The sequence below is a fragment of the Penicillium crustosum genome, assembly GCF_028827405.1.
Source record: "Penicillium crustosum strain IBT 35664 chromosome Unknown utg000001l_segment0_segment0, whole genome shotgun sequence".
NCBI lineage: Eukaryota > Fungi > Ascomycota > Eurotiomycetes > Eurotiales > Aspergillaceae > Penicillium > Penicillium crustosum.
In genome coordinates, this window is record NW_026623122.1 from 4,587,637 (window position 1) to 4,605,708 (window position 18,072).

The 18,072-nt window shown below is 46.8% G+C and overlaps 6 protein-coding genes across 6 annotated transcripts; 3 read left to right on the top strand and 3 right to left on the bottom strand.

Annotated features, from left to right (window-relative positions):
• Positions 1 to 1,686: 1,686 nt before the first annotated feature.
• Positions 1,687 to 2,276, bottom strand: N7487_001710 (mRNA splicing protein SMD1; the record flags this gene model as incomplete). The annotated part of the gene is made up of 3 exons (XM_056869458.1): positions 1,687 to 2,000; positions 2,113 to 2,162; positions 2,263 to 2,276. 3 exons carry the CDS (start codon positions 2,274 to 2,276, stop codon positions 1,687 to 1,689), a joined length of 378 nt encoding a protein of 125 aa, XP_056734242.1.
• Positions 2,277 to 5,145: 2,869 nt separating this feature from the next.
• On the top strand, positions 5,146 to 6,599 carry N7487_001711 (uncharacterized protein; the record flags this gene model as incomplete). The annotated part of the gene is made up of 6 exons (XM_056869459.1): positions 5,146 to 5,531; positions 5,600 to 5,679; positions 5,730 to 5,952; positions 6,011 to 6,085; positions 6,152 to 6,211; positions 6,269 to 6,599. 6 exons carry the CDS (start codon positions 5,146 to 5,148, stop codon positions 6,597 to 6,599), a joined length of 1,155 nt encoding a protein of 384 aa, XP_056734243.1.
• Positions 6,600 to 6,967: 368 nt separating this feature from the next.
• N7487_001712 (uncharacterized protein) lies at positions 6,968 to 9,883 on the top strand (the record flags this gene model as incomplete). Its single annotated transcript, XM_056869460.1, has 1 exon — positions 6,968 to 9,883. The coding sequence occupies one exon, from the start codon at positions 6,968 to 6,970 to the stop codon at positions 9,881 to 9,883; it is 2,916 nt and encodes a 971-aa protein (XP_056734244.1).
• A 635-nt stretch (positions 9,884 to 10,518) lies between these two features.
• N7487_001713 (anticodon-binding domain-containing protein) lies at positions 10,519 to 11,408 on the bottom strand (the record flags this gene model as incomplete). The annotated part of the gene is made up of 3 exons (XM_056869461.1): positions 10,519 to 10,632; positions 10,696 to 11,206; positions 11,278 to 11,408. The coding sequence occupies 3 exons, from the start codon at positions 11,406 to 11,408 to the stop codon at positions 10,519 to 10,521; spliced, it is 756 nt and encodes a 251-aa protein (XP_056734245.1).
• Positions 11,409 to 13,191: 1,783 nt separating this feature from the next.
• Positions 13,192 to 15,513, bottom strand: N7487_001714 (Hsp70 family protein; the record flags this gene model as incomplete). The annotated part of the gene is made up of 8 exons (XM_056869462.1): positions 13,192 to 13,536; positions 13,606 to 13,834; positions 13,896 to 14,008; positions 14,060 to 14,146; positions 14,212 to 14,483; positions 14,560 to 14,626; positions 14,701 to 15,313; positions 15,371 to 15,513. 8 exons carry the CDS (start codon positions 15,511 to 15,513, stop codon positions 13,192 to 13,194), a joined length of 1,869 nt encoding a protein of 622 aa, XP_056734246.1.
• Positions 15,514 to 16,301: 788 nt separating this feature from the next.
• On the top strand, positions 16,302 to 17,681 carry N7487_001715 (uncharacterized protein; the record flags this gene model as incomplete). The annotated part of the gene is made up of 2 exons (XM_056869463.1): positions 16,302 to 17,073; positions 17,131 to 17,681. The coding sequence occupies 2 exons, from the start codon at positions 16,302 to 16,304 to the stop codon at positions 17,679 to 17,681; spliced, it is 1,323 nt and encodes a 440-aa protein (XP_056734247.1).
• Between the last annotated feature and the right edge of the window lie 391 nt (positions 17,682 to 18,072).

Here is an 18,072-nt window from a genome sequence, read left to right on the forward strand (position 1 = left end):
CCCACATGTACTCCGTACTGCGGAGTAGTTACGTACTATGCTATGTAGTTAATGTGATTCCCATACTTACGATGTACATACACACAGGTAAAAAGTACAGAGTATACAGACGAGGAAAATAAGTCAATAGTACTCAGTACTCGTTCGTAGAGTCCATATAATAATTCCCTATCCTAATACTTTTCTCCACAGGTTTCGGAAGCCAAAACCCTAACATTTTGATGTACATGGGAGGATTCAACCCCTGAAATCGAAGGTCCTCACTAACCACCTTAAAACATCCTTGGCAGAAATTGTACTTGATAACCGTTTAACCAGAATCACTCTACTCGGTACCGAACCCTGGTCTAAAGTGCTGGATCAACAGACTCTAGTCCCTCTAGCTGGAAAAGGACTACCGTAATAGCCTTATTGATCCAAATAGTTCAGGCACCTATCCTGGTATTCTTTAAAGTACAAAAAAAAAGCATCTCTACATAGAAACATCTAATGATCTCGGGATCAGTCTGTTCCGAGCATCCATGAGGCGCGGAAGGAACGGGGATAACGGGGACAACGGGAAGATTGCCTCGTGGCATAATATTTTAGAAGCATTGGCTAAAGGCTCTTTCGAGGAGTATTGACCAGATACTCACGTCTCAGATTATCGTTTGAAAAAAAAAAAATCCCCCCACTTCAGCTCTCTTGCAGCATCTCCCCTGGTTCCACCCGAGATAGGCTTTTTTTATGTCTCAAATCCTTGCGCCTTGTACGCAGATCACTAAAACAAAAACGAACGATCATAAGGTTCTGCAATAACTCATCTATCCCATATTACCTACCTATTTGGGTAAGTCATGGTGTCTCGGTGTAATCTTACCTCTAATTTGATCTGCGCCGTTTTGATATTGAGTTTGCTAAGTAGTTGTGGGGAGAGTAATATATTATGTTGTCTCTCCGAGAATAAGCCCTGAATATAGTTGTTTCAACGTGAGAAATACGAACCCGAGTAGTACGTAGATCTTAGGTCTTGTTATGAACATGTCTCAGCCTAGATTGCTAATCACGGAGGCGATGTGTGAGACCGAGTCTTGGAAGAGTTTAACGGGGGAAAAAAAGATCAACCTAGAACATACTAAGAGTCACAAGACATGCACATAGCCTAAAGCTTTGTCAGATTGGAACATGTCTATGATGTACGTGTTCATAAAAATATGACGTTTTTCGATTATCTGTTTCAACATTGCGGTGGCTTAGATCATGGCTGAGTGTCCTTTCTAGATATCAAAGCCTCCCTTGGCATACGGTCATTGTCTCACACTAACATGTCCTAGAATCATGCATTGAAAGTGAAGGGAAAGAAGGTGGATCTCATCACAGCCAGCTTGTAAGTATCCTTCTCTCGGGTGGTCTCAGTACTTTTGATAGCTAATGCTCAGCTAATTTTTCTGTCAGAGCGTTAAACTCCGAGCATATGATATCCAGGAGCGCAGACTCAGAGTGGGGGGAAAAATTCCCCGGTAAAATTGCTTAATTCTTTTTTTTCCAGTATGTCATCCACCATCCAAATCGGGACCCCTGGCCTGGGTAGTAGAGAAAAAAAAAAAAAAAGGAACAACAGATTGTATCCCATGTGATGCAAAATCAAACCGAATTTCGAAGACAGAAACAAACGCCGGGTTGTTCTCTCAGAAGAAAACAGAAAATCTAGAATCCACGCCCGCGACCACGACCGCGGGGGGGACCTCCGCGCCCTCCACGGCCTCGTGGTCCGCCACGGCCACCACCACGACCACGGTCTGTCTCCTTGCGGGCCTTGTTCTTGGGCTTGGGCGCATCGTCGACAAGGAGGGTATCAAGGGGAAGACTGTCGGGGAGAATGTAATAGCGAATCGTAGAACCGCGGATGTTGATAGTGTCGAGAGAAACAGTATCGCGGCCCTTGGGGGTCATCTTGACAGCGCGGAGAGAAGTGTTCATCTGGGGAGAGACGGACACAATAGTGCCGTGAAGGATTGTGCCTAGAAGAAGAATGAAAGTCAGAGAGCACAGTTCTTTCGCCTACTTCGAGGATTGGTATATTCGAGGGGAGGTAAGGTTGGGGATTGCGGGGATTGCGCGAGGGGTTCTCACCATTCTTCAGCTCAACGGTCACCGTCTCGTTGGCACACTTCATCAAAAAGCTAGAAGGATCATTAAATGTTAGTAGGAGTGGGTTTGATGAGGGCTCGGTGCGTCAAGCGGAGCTGACGATTGCCGCGCACAATAAAGCTGAGCACATACCGGACGAGCTTCATGGTGAATCAGTAAGCTGTAAGCTGAGGGCAGTCTTAATTTAATAAACAGTTGAAGACACCAGCAGATAGCTAGAGATTGTGGGGACCAAAAAAAACGCGTTGATTTTGATGATGCTGTTGGATCCCAGAATCAGAGAAGATCTGATCAGGTGAGATCAGTCACGTGATTTGGTTTTCACATAGTCTTTGAGGTTGGAATTTCATTCTTCGTATATTCAACTTTCTATACAATAAGGAACATTTACATTGGAGATTTTCAATTCAAAATAATTGAAAAAAAAAAGCTGCTGTAATAGGTTCACTTGTTTCGTCTTTGACCTATTAGTTCTGAGCGTGTGTGGCATACTCAACCCAATCTTCCACCAGTCCAAGTGTTGAGAAAAGTGGGCTCTATAGACTAGATAAGCAGATTGGACATTTTATTACTCCTGGCAAGCAATAATATGACCAAAAATGGCGGGTTTCAAAGGTTTCTTGTACCTGGAAAGGTCTCATAGGCTTCAACGGCTTTCATGCACTCGTAGTTTATATGCAGGTGAGCGGTGTGTTAATGTTGCATTGTATCTCATAGGATCAACGTGTGACCAACGGGAATGCCATGTTCATTTTCTCCCAATAAGCCTTGCTTATTGTCCTGAATTTGGGCCGGGTGACATGTACAGGCGTCTCTGCAGCCCTTGCTGTCCCCATCACTTCACCTCTCAATTAGTTTATTTTGGAGAAATCCTAGGAGCTTACACAGCAAATGTGTATGCCAAGGCTTGGTATATGATTGATTTCAAATCCGTTATCTCTTGTTGGGAAAATGACCAACAGCATTTTGATAGACTTGCAATTTATGCTAGCAGAATAAGATGAGAATGGCCGATTGTTTCATCCAATACGGAGTAGTCACAGCCTTAATGTGACATCTTAACCTACATAATACATGAACATGAGCAAGGCGTACTGGATAGTACAACCTTGTCAAAGTAGATGAGACCATCCAAATACCGGAGGATGCGGCAAAAGAAGCCGAATCAATGAAAAATCAGGGTGGCATTGAAGGGGCCGTTTTTGGCCGAGTCTGTCATTACATGTCAAACAGCGTTAACCCCAAACCCAAGAAACTAAAGATCGTCGTCTATCCCGGCTTTAAAAAAAAGGGTTCGGAATATGGCCTTATTTTCTGTTCCGTTGTCCGCACTCCGTAATCGGCCACGAGGTGTAAATGATCAACCGTGCATTAGTTAGTAGAAACCACATGTCTTGAATCAAACTGATACATCTGCGGATCCCTTGTGGAGTGAGTCGATCATGACCGTGCCTGAACCTAGGGGCGATTGGATTTTTTTGGCGCCCTCAATTTCGAAGTATGGTTAAATTGACAAATTTCTTGGGCGCTAAATCAACTAAATCAGAGTCGAACATATCATGACCCTGGCAAATTACAATTTGTCTTGGCTGTGTTTCTCTGTGACAAGATCCACCATTACTTACAGCTTTGCCATATTGATACACGGCTGCCTACAATAGCCATGGACCCCAATATTTTCGGATATTCGTGTCAAGACATACGGAGTACTTCGTATAGTACCACAGTGTCGGTACAATGGAAGTTCTTCGGGGCTAATATAGAATCGGGGATCGGGCTTTACTACATCCCTACTAGAACGGAATTATCTGGGGCTGAAATCTTAGCATTTGCATAGGGGCATTTAATGTTATCATTTACCTAGATGGGGACATTGGTATTTTTCTTTTGAGTTCTTCTATTTTTTTAAAAAAAAAAAAATTAGTAAAAAAAAGAATGAAAAGTTATATATTGTATATTGGTCTCCATTAATAACTCTAATTCTCCTAGATAGGTACTCCGTAGTGGTTCATAATAATATAAACTCTCTCTTTTTTTTTTTTTTTTTTTTCCAACGGCGCCTTTTGTGGGGGCCAAGAGCGATAGGGGGACAAGCATCGGGCCGGGGATGGTGGAACTCACAACTTCAAGTTAGTGTTGAGCAGTTTTTTTATATTTTTTTATATATTTTCTTTTTGTATTTTCCCGATTTTATATTTCTTTTTCGAATTGCATAAGGTCAAATCTCGGAGTATCTAGCCACGCGCTAGACTATAGGGAGCATTGTGGCCCCCAATCCGCCCCCATTGTATAATGGGGGCTAGAATTCAACGATCCAATGCCCAGGCCAAGATTGCCATCTCCCCTTATGAGGATCATTACTGTACAGATGATGGCCCCAGTCGCAATCAGTTCCGAGTCCTCTTCCCGCATATCTTCTGTTTTACCCGTCATTTGTGGGGGTCAAAAGTCCGACTCTGCTCGTGATAGTTCCAATCGGCCCACCTCATTTGGAGATCTTGGGATTTGTTTTTTTATTTTTTTGTTTTTTTTGTTTTTGCTTTTCTAGTCGGGCTTCTTGTGGTTCAAACCAATAATCTTCTACAATAGATGCAATTGAGACGGTGAATAAGCGGGTGGGCACAAGGGTACGTTTTAGTAGACCTGGCACTGATCGATGCACACCAGTGGCGCATAAGAAATCTAGCAGTTGGTGTTGGTTTCTGAACTTGTGGGCCAGCAGCGCTACCCAACTGGGACTTTTTAGATCATAAAACGATTGCGGGGGTCACTAGTAAACGCCCGTTGCTGGATATGAGTTTTTAAATACTTCATCGTGCCCGTTCTGTACCCCCAATTGAAATCCTCCCAAAAAAAAAAAAAACGTCTTTCACCATAGTGAGGGAATACTCGGATCGGGTTACCAAACTGTATGTTGACTGCCTTGAGTGCCGCTTTTCCCCTTATACTCCGTCTTGGCCCCTCCCCTACCACAGTACTTGCAATCTCACAGGTCGGAGACCTATATAGTTCCTAATGTTTCCCAGAGGATCTGGCTCACAGGAACCATTTTCTTCCAGGAATCAATCAAATCTGCCAGTCTCAGGCTCGAAATCGAACATTGGACTTTCGTCCCCAGTCCAATCAGTGGAAACTTCTGACTTTTCACAAAGCGTTCTTCCTGGATTAGGCTCTCACTGGCCCATCCAGAACATTCAGAGTTCTATTTCTGTTGTGCAAGGTGATTTACAATCAACACAAGGATTTGCACTGCCACTTCCCTCGCACCATTCAACAAATACCGGCACGAGTCGGCCTCCCATTCTGCCAGGCTCGAACTATCCACCTACAGAGTCAACAGCACAATCTTCTATCGGGGACATAACTCATATTAAACACGAAATTGGGTCGGAAGATCCGCGGTATGTCAAGCTAAATTGCCATGAGAAACGACTTAGGTTCTGTGCTGACTAGGGCATCCCCTCAACAGCGGCCTTGGCATCTCATCATACCCCATGTCAGTAGCTTCAGACACTTATTTTGCTGGCCCAATGCAGCATAATTCTCACCGTACGAAGTTCATCCAGATATTATTAAGAGGTGTTTACTAATGCTTTCAGAATATGGGTGGACAAACCGACCTTATCAGCCTTTGCAACCACCAGGACAAATGAGCCCGCCATTTCCATCTTCACATCCGTCATACCCTTCATCGGGCTACCCAATGGGTTATCCTAGTCACTTAAATGGGCCACTTCCTGGATATCAACACCAAGAACATCAATTACCGGCGTCTTATCCCGCAGCATCCGGCAATCCTTCCCGTCATAGTCAACCTCGAAGGTAACCTTGAAAGTTGATTGATTACCTGGCCTCAAAAAGACTGACATGTCCAATGCAGCCCACCCACCGCTCGTTCCTATCACACCCAATCTGCTTCGGGCACTCCCCAGTCAGAGCAGCATCTCATGACGTCGTATGTCGAATGAATCCCTCAAAGTGTATAAGGTCGAATGATCTGTTTGCTAACATTTAGGGACAGTGCTCCTCCTTATCTGATAAACCAACCTTCATATTACTTCCCTGAAACATCGGCCATTCCGTGAGTTGAGTCAATGAATTCACAGAATGCGGTATACTGACCTGAAACCTAAACTAGACCGCACCCTACCCCCATCACCTCTCAGCCACCATCGATGACCGCCCCAGAGCCGATCTACTCTTCGCCTGAGTCAGCCGCCGCTACAGATTCTGACCCAATCCGAGTACTGAGCTTGCGCCCGCGACCGCAATGCTGGGACCATGGCTGCAATGGTCGTGAGTTCTCAACATTCAGCAATCTCCTCCGCCACCAGCGAGAAAAGTCAGGAGTTGTGGCTAAGGCTGAATGTCCAATCTGCGGTGCGGTGTTTACGCGTACAACAGCACGCAACATCCATGTTGCGCAGGGCAAGTGTAAAAGCTCAGGCAGGGACTCATCCGCTGAGTAGACAACATATACACAATTTGGTTTTTGGTGTTAAAGCGAAGGCGCTCAATTCTAGCGGGACTGGATTTCCTTAATATGCATGTGTATTTTTGGGGAGTCGAAAAACAAAATTCTCTGAAAAGCAAAGGCTTGATGTCTTAATAGAACTTCTCGTACATACAATTTCTTGGCATCGGATAAATAGCGGCCACGTGATGCTTCGGCCCGTGCCATTTGTGAGTCAGTTGAACTGCACTTCATCACAGAAATCAAATCAATTCTACTGCAAGAATGCCTTATGTTGCTCGAGTTTTAGAACTGCTTTATCTATCTCCATATCTGTGCCTATTACCAATACGTTTGTTACCAGCCTGAATTGTAACATTGCCCATGGCATCCATCTTCACCTATGACCCTGACCCACCTCGGGTGTCATCCCCGTGGTCAACTTCGGGATCATCGACTCCCCAAATCAATGCATCTGGTAGTCGGGGTTTAGCTATCCGCACGCGTTCCAGCACCACTCCACTACGCGTCGATCCTGACTTGTTATCCAACTATGGAATATCCAAATTGGAGCCAGAGCCCCAAGAGGGTCCCACTGAGTACAAATTGCACCTTCTGCTTCGACCAAGACGCCCCTATCTCTCTATGTCGACCGGGCATGTAATAGCTGGCTCGTACCATCATAATTATCGCGCCATGTCAAACACGTCTATCTCTGCATCCCCAGTCCTGGAACAGACCCCAAGACCCATGCAAGCCAAGTCCAGCCAGAGTCGCCATCAACGACTACAAGGGTTGACTACCCAGCTCCTGTGGCGTTTGCAGCAATCTTCACCTTTTCACTCATCCACCACCTCTAACCTTGTGGTGCCTGTTCTTCCAGAGGCAGCCCTGGAATTGGATGTGCCTTCTAAACCCGCCCGCTTGCTTCCTGGTCTTGAAGAGAGTCAAGGTGCCTTGTATGAGATCGGTGTCGGCGATGATGGCACTTTCGTAGGCCTCACGCAAGATGAGTTGGATGAGAGTGTGACCACTCTGCAGGCTATGGCTGCTAGTCTTGGGTGTAAAGTTGAGATCCTTCGCCGAGTTGTGGTTGGGAATTGTGAGTGGGCTGAAGACTTGCCATCTGCAGTTGCCGACAAATCAAAAAGCAACATCGAAAGTCTCTGGGTCGCCGAGGCTCTGGTTAGTCCCGATCTGGATTTCTACAATATCCCTCCGATCAAGTCCGAGAACAACACAAAAACCGCCCCACACCCAGAAGTGGGGAACATGCCGGTCTTAGATGAGGATTATTCCCACACTGAGCAGATTCGCATTTCTCTCGCAGGTCCAAGCACTGCAGGGAAGACTTCTTTGTTGGGTACATTGACTTCGTCTGCGCTTGACAATGGAAGAGGAAAAAGCAGGTTGAGTCTGCTCAAGCATCGGCACGAAATTACATCGGGCATCACCAGTTCGGTTGCCCAGGAATTAATTGGGTACACGGATGAGGTGCCACCAACCGTGATCAACTACGCTTCCGGCAATGTTGCCGGCTGGGATGATATCCATGCCGCGTCGAAGGGAGGTCGTTTAGCCTTTGTGTCCGATCTACCCGGCTCTGTTCGATATTTGAAATCTACCTTGCGGGGACTTGTCAGCTGGGCTCCACATTATGTGATGCTTTGTATTCCAGCTAATTGTGGTGCTGAGACACCCAGCGAACAAGCAGGAACTGAGCAATCAGAAATCGATACGTGTTTGTCATATCTAGAGCTTTGCCTGAAGCTAGATATTCCTGTGTTGATTGTCATTACCAAATTGGATGTTGCTTCCCGCAGCGGACTACGAGACAATCTTGGAAGAGTTCTATCTGCTCTTAAAATGGCTGGACGACAACCTGCAATGCTACCCGCAGCACCTGCAAGCGACAAACCACTTGATCTTCAGCAAGTCAGCACGTTGGACAACACTCAAGTACAGAAAGTGTGCGCGGCAGGCGATGGAAAATGGGGACACACCGTACCTATAATTCTTACCAGTTCTGTGGATGGCTCTGGCATTGGAAAACTCCATGCCTTCCTCCGATCTCTTCCCATTCCCACGCGACCCTCTCAAAGAACTCTTCACATCCCTAAAGACCTGCCAATACCCTCTCACAGCTCCGCCAATATCTTTGATGTGGACGAAGTGTTTGCGATCCCTCCCTCCAAAGTCTATTCACTAGACTCTGAAAAAGGTGGCCAAGAAAACCGCGGCATGGTTCTCTGCGGCCTAGTCCGTCGCGGGAATATTTCCATCGGCGATGAAATGGTCATTGGCCCCATCTTAGTGGACGTTCCAACCGACCAGGTCAATGAGCCCCAACCATCGGGAGGGTCACTGTCCCGCAGTGGGCCCGGCCCGCCGGGAGATTTCCCGGCATCCTTCCCGCAGAACTCATTGTCCGGCAAGGATTCACAAGCACGATGGCAACGTATCCGCGTCGTCAGCGTAAGAGACCTCCGACTTCCTGTCCGTCGTCTAATTAAAGACCAAGTCGGGACAATCGGGATCGAACCGATCGGCGTTGCAGACGATGGCCGTCTACCGCGTTTCGGTCGGATCCGAAAGGGCATGATTCTCTCAAACTTCCACGCCCCACTCTTGTCCTCGAATGGAACCTCGTCTGCCTCCTCGTTATTAACGCTACCCTTCCACACGGGCTTTACAGCCACCTTCCGATCTACCGAGTTCTCTGCTCCGAATTCTCCTCCACTGTTGCTTGGAGGTAATGCTATTGCATACATTGCCAATATCCGAGCTACTGTCCGTGTCATTTGCATGGCGTTAACTGGGACTGGAGAGGAAGTATCTTCTGAACCGCCTTCTCCGACGGAACCTGAATTCTTCAGCTTTGACGGTGATCCTCATTCTCCTAGTGAGAAATCAAACAGCAGTCCTACAACAAACGAGGCCGTCGACGGCGCAGGTGATGCAGTTCGTCGTCGTCCCTCGGCGACAGATATCAGCAAAGTAATGTCTGGCCTTTCGTCTGCCTCTATTGTCGGAGCTGCTTCTTCAATTGAAGCCCTGAAAGAAGACGTCAAGATTACTTTTGCGCTGGTATCGTCTATTGAATGGGTGGAACTTGGGTCTCAGGTTCTTGTTATGCCTGGTGTCTCCATGGTGTCTGCAGCGTCTCAATCCGGGCCCACTGTAGCATCTGCGCCTGGCTCTAGCTCTGTTTCTGGGACGGCGTCCATGTCAGGGTTGGAAGGGTTTGTGGGGACCGTCTGTGAGGTTGTTCCTGGGAGAGTTCCCGTTGCAGAGAGCTAGGCTAAATTCTTGCAAATATCTCACGACAATTGATGGCATACTGATTTTCTATTATTTTTGAGCGTCCTTTTGAGCCGTTTGACCAACCAGCCATCTAGATGTCTGCTTTCAGTGTTCATCGCATGTTTATTTCTGTTTTACTCTCATGTCGGTCAATATCCGGGCAGAGTCGTCACTAGCTATGAAAATAAGACACATTTACAGAAGAACCAATGGCGGAAGGGTGCAATATCATTGTCCTAAGAAAGTGTTGTCGTAGCAATTGGCTAGGTTACTATGGGTTGTCTCGTATTCTCTACTTGAGCGCGTTGACACGCCCAAAAACAAGACACAAGGCAAATAGGCTGGCAGCAATGCAAACGGTCCAACTTGATGGTAAGCAGAACGCGCGGAAAGCTGGTCCACGGCATATATTTTCTTAATAAAGCAGACCATCCCCAGTCAAGAACGCGCAGTGTCCCGTCGGATCCGCTGTCGAATCATCTCCATCCCATTGCAATATCGTTTTTCTCTCTCGCTTGGGTATCTTCATCAACTTTGTTGATCAAGCGCCACCAAGACGCTCGACCCGACGCCAGACCTATCCACAGCTTCATTGGAGGACTGGTTTTTCGGTATTTGCGTGATTGGGCAAATTATCCGCCTTTGCGCTGGTCATTAGGCACACTGGGGTGGCGAGAGAAAGTGCTAGTTGAGCCGATAGTAGCACTGGCATTGCGAAGCTCAATCTTCTTGCGCTCCATCTCGAGCTAGGTTTCACAATGTTAACTCCATTTGTTGGGACTGATAACTAAAAAATAAAAAAAACTTACCACCTTGCGCACTCGAGCGAGAGCAGCGGTATCGCCCTCCACGATCGATCGACAATCATCAACGCGGTAGGGAGCAGCAATTGTCACAGCATCGGCGACGATAATGTTGTGGCCGTTCCATCGTGCGGGCATAGTGCGACTGAAAGCATCAAATAGATCCTGGGCCTGGGTAGTGACGCCCTTACCACGACGCGCCTCACGTTCAAGCGCTTCACCGATGGCCTTTGACTCGCGGGCCCTGAGAGCACGGGTGTCGAGTGCCTGGATCGTGGGCTGTGCGTCTGTGAACGAGGACGAGGTGGAGTTCGAGGGCGGAGCGAGGGCGAGGAGCTGGAAGTTTTGGATGCGCGAGATGGGGATCACACGGTAGTCGCCATTCTGCGCCTGTTTGGCGTCACCGGGGTTAAGTGCGGGGGCCGTGTTTACGGCGACGAGGTTGGTGACCGGGCATGCCGTGAACAGTGTACCTTCGAAAGTCGATGAGATTGGTTGCGCAGTCGTAATACGAACGCTAAAACACGAGAACAGAATAGGTCAGCACCTGCGATTATGTGTACACCTTCGTTGACAGATAAGACTCACCGGGCACCGATCGCCCCGCTCAGTGCTGCCTCCAAGGGCACTATGGGAGTTGCCATCCCGGGGCCTGCTGCGTTACCGGATTGTTTCTGCGCAGAGCCCTTTACTGAAGCCTGACGCTTGTTCTCCGCCATAGACCTATAGCTCTGGCCTCCACGTATGAGCTGCTCGGCGACCACGATAGGCTGTTCCCCTCCAGATGAAAGAGGGTCCCGTTGACTGTGTGTAGCGCAGTAGTCGAGTCCTATACGATGGTGTCAGGACATTGGAAGCAGATCAGCACAAGTTGAGGTCGGCTTGCCCTGCAAGGAGCTATTGCACCCCGGATTGTTGGTCGAGGGTGGGCTGGACGGTGCTGTCAATCGGGTCCTCTATTGAGAAACGAGCGTGGCTCAGCTGGAGCAGGCAAACTGGCACAACCCCAAAAAAAGAGAACAGAAAACAAGCACCACACCCAAACCAGGAATTTATGGAAGAACAATGGGCTCGAGGGCTTGCGATTAGATGGCAGGGTCGACGTTGCACGGATGCCCTTTTGGGCTTAGTGCTAACATCCGATTACTTCATCGTCGCCTCAGGCAACGATCTACACGAAAACAACATTAATCATGACATCTTCTAGTGATTCTATCATCAATAGGGCGTTGAAACAAACTATTCCATACTATGGGATTGGGGGATTCTACCATATGCACTATGGATTGGACCAACTCTATTATACAACATATGTGTGCATGTATGTAGTCAACATGTATTGCTGATGTCGTAGATTACCCCTCCAGTCCATAGAAAGAAAATCGATTACAATTACTGAGTGATCTAGATAATGATAAATAACTTATACAACTTATTGAGGGTATCTTGCGTGTTATTAGATCTCTTCCAAAAAAAAGGGTGGAGGGGAATAACGGGTTCACTATAGACCGGATGTATATTCGCAAGGAAGTAGTATGTACATTGTAGGCCAATAGAAGGAACAACCAGATTTACAGCTTCAAGGTTATTCCCATCACATAACCTATAGTGGTACCATGAAGACAGATTGTATGTATTATCCCTTGAATGCGAAGAAATCAAGAAATGAATATCTTGAAAAACATTTACTGAGTATCAATGTAACTTGTGTTACAAGCCAGAAAGAAACAGTGCTATTCAAGAACAGAGGTGGAAGCGGCATCACAGTGCAAACAATCTCAATGTGATATCAACTATGTAACTATGCCACAGTACTTCCCTTATGAAGTGAATTGGAGTATCCATGGATTGTATACGGACTAATTGGATACTTTTGATGAGGAAAAAAAAAGGGTTTGGCAGAAAAAGGCTACCCGCAAGCGGTCAATCGACTTGGATCATCCAATTAATTTGAAACATTCTAAGGAGCAAAATGATTGTCGTTTAGCGGTAAGATGGCCGAGTTGGTCTAAGGCGCCAGGTTCGTTACCATTTATTCTTGTATATTAGAATTTCCACTAATTATATCACACAGACTTAAGTATCACTTTAGTGTGCTTTCTGGTCTCGAAAGAGGCGTGGGTTCGAAACCCGCTCTTACCATGATATCTTTTTTTTGCCACATTAAGTAACCTTTTAACAGGTCAGGCATCAAGAATTCATTCCTTCGCAGGACTCTACGGCGGTTGTCTCTAGACTATAAAACGATCTTCCGAGGCTAAAATCCGTGTCCATCTCCCATGTGCAAACATCGATTCCCCTCGATATACGGGATATGATATGGTTGACAACTACCAGAATCCAGCAAGCGTGGAGCTATAGACTCCCAATCACTCTACGATGTGTCATAGGAAATGGCCAGGCCATATCTTCTACTTTCGTTGCTTTGAGAAATTCCAACCTTGGAAGGTTCTTATGCGCTACACTGCTCTATTCACGTATGATATCGCAAGAGTGATGCCGCTAGTCAAATTGAATCGATATATACTTTGATCCCAGCCTCTGGCCTTTGACCCACACTGAAATCTGCGTGGAGGCACCAGATGGCACCATCTCAAGTGTGTAGGTAATTTTCTTGAACCTTCGACCATTGGAAGCATTGTATACTTCCCAGGCACTGGATCCAAACTGCCCAAGCTGGAACACAATGGTAGAATGCAGCGTCACATGGTGATTCTTGTACTTAGGCGGATGCTCACTCTCGCACTGAAAGATCTTGAAATCTAAGAAAGAGGGTAGGTCGGCTTCCATGCTCCGTGACCTATACAACTTCTTCCTGATAGGACGATCTGTTTCAACCTCTTTCCCCTGTCCAAATACATTAGAAATTAGAATGATAGTCCCCAAAATGAGAATATAGTAGGCGGCATAGCATACCTTTTCAATATACCAATGCATCACATCACGCACTTTGTAACAGCCCTCAACCCTATGGAAAAACTTATTGCTTTCGCGATGAACTCCTTCCTGAAAATCGTACGTCATTGGGATACCCAGAGATGTTCTGGAGATAGTTGAAAGGATACGAGGAGCGTTCGGTATATAATCGTCGATTGGAGCAGCTATAAGACCTTTGAGAATGGCCCCACGGCAGATGGCAGAACGCCTTTTAGAAAAATCTTAGATAAGTATGCTGCAGCAAGACCCACCATAACTAGAAGACTTACACTTGGTCTTTGTCTTTGGAACGATAAATACCGATGTCTTGGCTGCCATATTTGATCAGAAGGGATTCAAGTAGATAGTCGCTACAGCCGAGTCCTCCGACAAGAACAATTCCCTTGATATGAAATGAGTATTTCAAGCCTTATAGAAACGAGGCATTACTTACCGTCACACTAAGACCTTTGCCTTGAGCTTTGCTTATTTGCGTGCCCACTAGTTTAAGAAGCCCAGGAGTAGCTCTGGCGTCAAAGACCTCCCTAATGTCAGAGCTGAATCTGAAGTCAGTAGAGGATACGTAGTGGGTTGATTGAAATAAACTTTCCTTGAAAAGTGTATAATGCCTCTCTTGATGTGAGGCATGCGGGATGTATCTTCCAAGTCTTCACCCGATAGTGGGCCATTCTCAATGGATAGCAGCCATTTAGCGCTGGGGTCTTTTAGACAGAATCGTGATTTGATGTCGACTTCCCATTCATCTTCCAGGATGGCGTTTTGGTGTGCTTGACTGAAGTGAGACCAGTTGCGACCAATACGCTTTGAGCATTTCGTTATGAAATCTTCATCAATGAACATCCCACCACAAAGAGCGCCTGTACATTGTAAGTATATTAGCGACTGGTATATCTTTATCTGGGCCAGAATGAGTGGGGAATGGCATTGGCTCACCATCGCCTTCGACAGCCTCGCCCAACTCGAGAGGTTGAGTGTTCCCAACTTTGTAGGTGATCACATCCTATTGAAATCATTAAAGGATCAGTTGACACCGCGTTAAATACTATTCTTTCCACAGAACCAAAGGCCACTTACCACGGTCCCACCTCCAGCGTCGCAAATAACGTACACTTCGCCTGGCTTAATGGCGGTACCATATTCAAGCAGTGCTGTCAATCCGGCTGCCTCGGGCTCGGGTACAAGGATCAAGGTTGTCTCACCGGCGCTGCGATGCTCGAGAATACCAGCCCTTTTGGCGGCATCTTGCATGGCAGTACGTGCATAATCTTTCCAGATAGCGGGCACAGTGAGAACCACATGGAACTGCAGGGATTCAATCAGGTAATCTGCGTGGCCCTTGCGAATCATCTTGAGAGTATGTTTCCAAAGTGCGCGAAGATAGTCTGCAATGCAATCCTCCGGGGTTTTTCCCAAATCGCGAAGCAGCCTTCTAGCTTTAACAAGCTGGTCTGACTCCCGAAGATCTTTCCACATGTCCTCCTCTTTTAACAAAAGGAGCTTGAACCATTGTAACGCTTGTTCGGTGTTTTCAACTTGAAACCCCCATAAAGGCTCTTTAGTCCCGTTCTCGTAGCTTAGCCGAGTTGGAACCTTTGCTTCATTATTGCTGGTCCCAGGCCACTCGGTGATAACGTTGATATCGTTCTTGTTGAAGCGGGCTACCGTTACCCACGATACACCGGAAAACCTATCAACCGATTATCAGCATCGGAACTTTCAGCTGAGGTTTAGATGTAAGACCCACGTTGTTCCGAAATCAATACCAATGATTAAGCAGTTATGCATGGCCGCCTGTCTGCTCTTGGTCATCCAACCGAGGTACTTTTCCCTCTTAGAAGTGGACACTTCCGAGGATTTCTTCATGTATTTCCCCCCGTTTCCCGACATTTTGGTAGTCCAACGTTAATAATCTCAATTTCACGGCAAGGATAAAATGGCAAGAACATTCAGGTGTTTTTATCGTGCCTGTTGGTGCGAGTGTGCCGAGTTAATAATTATTTTTCCACTATTCTCGGCCACCTCAGCCATTCGCTTCACGTTCGCCGAAGCCCTGCATGCCGTATCATGATATCGAGAAGCCCGTGGAAATTACTGCTGCATGAAGTCACACGCAGCATTTTGTTTCGCTTAGGCTTGTATGCTTATGCTAATGTTTCTAGACTCTCTAGGGTATACGCCCCTGTCAATCTTACCCCTACGTTGAGAAGGCCCGTGACACAATGCTGACTGCATATGAGTTAACCATCTCACTTTTCTGAAGCGCCCAGGTGATTGCCACGTCGTGAGGCTGAATTTCACAGTCCACCAATCACGTTGTCCATTACAGCACAACTTTACTTGACCACTTGTATGCAAATTACTAGCGCTATGCTACTGCAGACGACATGCAGGACGGGTTAGCCCGTTTTTATATACAGCAAGGTCAGATTGAGAGCCTCGACCCCCAGCTTAAACTCGGCAAAACTAGCATCAGCGCCAACATAACAAAACCTGCCCCTCCCCTAGGATCCCAAATAAACTTAGTGGTTGATTCAGAAAAGGAAAGTTCAAGTGCACGCTTCACTTACTTGGAATTCTTTGTCAACTTCGGTGTCGGCGCAAAATATCACAGTTACAATGGAGCAGGAACCAGAAGTTATAGAGCGGAGCCCCAGGCTCCCCCAAGGACAGTTACAATGGCTGCCGATCAGAACCTTCCTATTCATGAAACCGGCAGAAGTGCCCGCAGCAGTCCAGTACCCTTGCCCATCTCGAGTTCCCCAGTGAAGTTGTCGCAAATAAATCCACACCCACGGGAGCACGGAAGCCGGGCTGGGACTCCCATGCTCAGTGCCCCCGAACATACCAATGAGGTCGATAACTGGCGCCAAAGATACCTCCAGCAAAGGGACGAGCTGCTGGCCGAGCGTGAGAAAGCAAATCGCCTCGAGGCTGCCGAACGGACCTTCTCCTCCGAGGTAACCGCCTGGCAAGCAAGATGCACAGAGTCTGAAGAGGGATTAGCAAAGGAGAGAGAGGCACATAATCGAACACATCTTAAGCTACATCAAAGGCAGCAAGACGTTCAAAAATTTATTGGCTTGTTGAATGATGCCAACGACAAACTGGGAAGCACAATAAACCCCAACCAAGTTCGCCACCAGCTTGAAGATGCAGCGATCACAACACGGGCCAAACGTCTGCGGTCGACCATCCGCACCTTTGCTGAACATTTTGGCGAGGTTCACGAAAGTGATCATCCCAATCTGAAAAATTCATATTCTTTGTTCAAAAAATATCTTTGTGTATCCGAGGATGCCTTGGCCACCTACATAGAATCCCCTTCGGCTCGTCCAAAAATTCTCCGTCCTTTCATATGGACTTTTTTATACGAGGAGGTCTTTGATAAATTCTTCTGGGCGCCTCCAGATATAAGGAGTGCAATGAGAACCCTCCGTGGTTTGATAGGTATTTCCTACCGAAGCGAGAGCCCGCCTATGATCCAATAACTAACAATCTACCCAGAGCCGTCGCAGGAGGCTTGGTCGAACGAAGAAACAGAGGTAGGACGGAAGCAAATAACGTGGAGAGCTGATACGACCAACATGGTGCTTGAGGGATTGAATGAGAATGCGCACAAGATCCGTGACAGCCAGCATCATTTTGTTTCAGCCAAGGCACAGAAGCTAGTTGGATTACTAGAGCCCATTGTCTGCCATGATAAGCGAACTCTCTATGACCCACTGGTGAAGCTCTTGAACGAAAGTTTGGAACTGGACCTAGTGTTGAGCCAACAAGTCGCGCTATGGAGTTGGGAGTTCCCTAAGAAACTGCCCTGCCAGTTTGATAAGGAGGTGCACACGTCAATTCAAAAAAGACACCACGGACAGATATATGAGATACACCTAGTCCTGGCCCCCGCCCTTATGAAACGAGGCAAGTCTTCAGGAGATGACTTCCATGACCAATATGCGCAGGTCAAGATGGAGGTGGAAATCGACACCCCTCGCCAGGATAGCAGCGGCTCTCAATCTTTCAGGAGGAAAGTAATCGATAAATTCAGGCCAAAGTCCTAGGCGGCGCCTGGTCTGCAGTTTAGATTGCCCATAGCTCGGATTTATCCTGGAATTAGTGACCATCGTTTTTCGTTTTCTTTATCTAGTCTGCTTGCTTCATTGACAGTATCTGTCAGAATGTTATACTGTTGTACTTGTGCCGGGATCATTTATAATTCTGAGGGATCCAAGATCCAAAGCCCTAATTGTTGCTATAAACCCTGGAAGACCCATCGCCTCTAACTTAGTAAGAAGTCAAATCCATTTGCGTGCACTACACATATGAAATACAACTATTCATGAGAATCCGCGCTATATGTGAAAGAGGGTCTGGATCGTTAGCAAATTCTATTAAAAGGGCACAAGAAATAGGCCCAAGCACCGCCTGGTCTATACTACGTACTTTGTTCCG